The sequence below is a fragment of the Montipora capricornis genome, chromosome 6 (genome assembly GCF_036669925.1).
Source record: "Montipora capricornis isolate CH-2021 chromosome 6, ASM3666992v2, whole genome shotgun sequence".
Lineage (NCBI taxonomy): Eukaryota > Metazoa > Cnidaria > Anthozoa > Scleractinia > Acroporidae > Montipora > Montipora capricornis.
The window spans coordinates 6,542,875-6,544,863 of record NC_090888.1 but is presented as its reverse complement, the minus strand read 5'-3'; the positions used below and the strand labels follow the sequence as shown (position 1 = coordinate 6,544,863).

Below are 1,989 nucleotides of genomic sequence, written 5' to 3'. Positions count from 1 at the left end.
TCTAAGGCTTGTCTAGAAAAGGTAACAAGATTAAACTCGAAATTATCTTCCATCCGATTGCATTGAACTCCCATTACTTTGACAACGGTTTCTTCGCTCACAGTGTTGTTTGAATTTGACACTGTCCAATCTTGTTCCTCAATGTTAGGCTCGGACAATGTAGGACTGGCTTTACAAGACAGCTCCGGTTCCCAAGACGATGATTCTTCTGCTCTTTTGATCATTTCAGTTATCTCTTCACTGTTCGATGCCCACTTTCTCATATTAAAACCTCATTCTCTGAACCGCAACTTCAACTTGTGGTAAAGTTCAAAACTCTTCATTACCGAGTTCTCTCCAAAGCCATCAACATATAAAGCTCTTACAACAGCAGCCACAATTCAGGATCAATGTTCTCATACCTTGCTAATTGGTTCCTCAATGTTACATTCAAAATACGTGGGGAGCAACCTAGACCAAAAACAAGACGAGTGAATCTCAGTGTGATCACTTCTGGATTCGGGGAGTTGATGTCATCTGCCCATAGGAACCTTAACAAGTTTCACTCAGCTGGATTGACTTCAATGTTCAAGAATGCTTTTTCTACATCACCAATCAAAACCACTTTATGGAGACGAAATCTCAGTAAGACATCAAAGATCAATGGAGTTAAGGTTGGACCTGGTAGAAGACAGTCATTCGAACTTGGCTCATTGCGGGATTTAGCACTGGCGTCATAAACCACACGTAGTTTAGTAGTGGTTCTGTCTTCTTTCAATACTTCTTTATGAGGAATGTAATGTACAGTTAAAAGGTCTGGATAGTAGCAGACATGTCGATATTTTGAGAAACAACACAATACTTCTTAAATTTAAAAACATGTTTCGACAGAAACTTCTGTCATCTTCAGTTTAAATTACAAAGTACAGAGTTGAATATTCAACTCTGTACATTGTAATTTAAACTGAAGATGACAGAAGGTTCTGTCGAAACATGTTGTTAAATTTAAAAAGTGTTGTGTTGTTTCTCAAAATAATGTACAGTTCCAGGAAGGGAATCTAAATCATGACTCTTTTCAATCAATTCAACAAAACCAGCATTTAATTGTTCCTTGAGGACACTGTCATATTGTTGGAGCAATTCTGGCTTGGACGTTAATCTTTGCAATGAAGAAACAAGGCGATTCTGTTCCAACAAGTAATTGTCTGGAATGATCGGGTGTTCAGTATTGAAGGTAAGATACACTAAATAACGGGTTCCATTGAACTTCACTTTGGTAAGATAGTCTTTAAGAAAATCTCCCTCTCTATCCTTTTCTCCAAGAGTGTCATAGTCCCAAAACTTACTTAGCTCCTCTTTCAGTAAGAAATCATCTGAAACTAAGTTCTCTTCAATGACTTGACATTCAGTTTTCATAACATGGGACACGTTAACAGTTGATAACTGTGTATTCGCACTTGCCGCATTCACGGGACCACTCAATACATATCCTAATCTTGTGCGAATTGCCACTGGTCCGTGGAGCTTCCCCCTTACCACGTGATTCTGAACCACAGACCAGTAATGATCTGCTCCAATCATGACATCAATTCCTAGATCCTCATCACCTCGTGAGTGATCAGCCAGAGGTAAGCCTTGCAGATGTGGGTAACCTGCTGTGCAATTTCAATAGTCTGGTTTGTGATGGGACCACAGATCAGCTCAATTTCATAGGCATTAATGAACATTGTCAAATTGTCTTGACATTCCAATGCAAACTGAACGATACTACATTGTTTCAATGAGGGCTCATTATTTCCAAAAGCTTGTATTAGAACTGCATCGCTTCCAATTGCTGGTAAGCTCAATTTGCTCCTTAACCGAGCACTTATACAAGACTTTTGGGAATATGAATCAAAAAGGATTCTCAGATTGCACGAGTTTCCTCCGTGAGGACTTCTGACGTTAGCTCTGCCCGTTTGTAACAAGATGCAGTTGTTATTAACGTCTTGAGTAAAATACAAGTTTGTA

General features: G+C 39.1%; 1 protein-coding gene across 1 annotated transcript; it reads right to left on the bottom strand.

The window, feature by feature from the left end:
• Nucleotides 1-984: 984 nt before the first annotated feature.
• LOC138053153 (uncharacterized) lies at nucleotides 985-1,560 on the bottom strand. Its single transcript, XM_068899823.1, has one exon. It carries the CDS (start codon nucleotides 1,558-1,560, stop codon nucleotides 985-987), a length of 576 nt encoding a protein of 191 aa, XP_068755924.1.
• Between the last annotated feature and the right edge of the window lie 429 nt (nucleotides 1,561-1,989).

Coding starts and splice junctions, on each gene's coding strand:
- LOC138053153 (XM_068899823.1), bottom strand. CDS start 1,560: ATGATTGGAGCAGATCATTACTGGTCTGTGGTTCAGAATCACGTGGTA.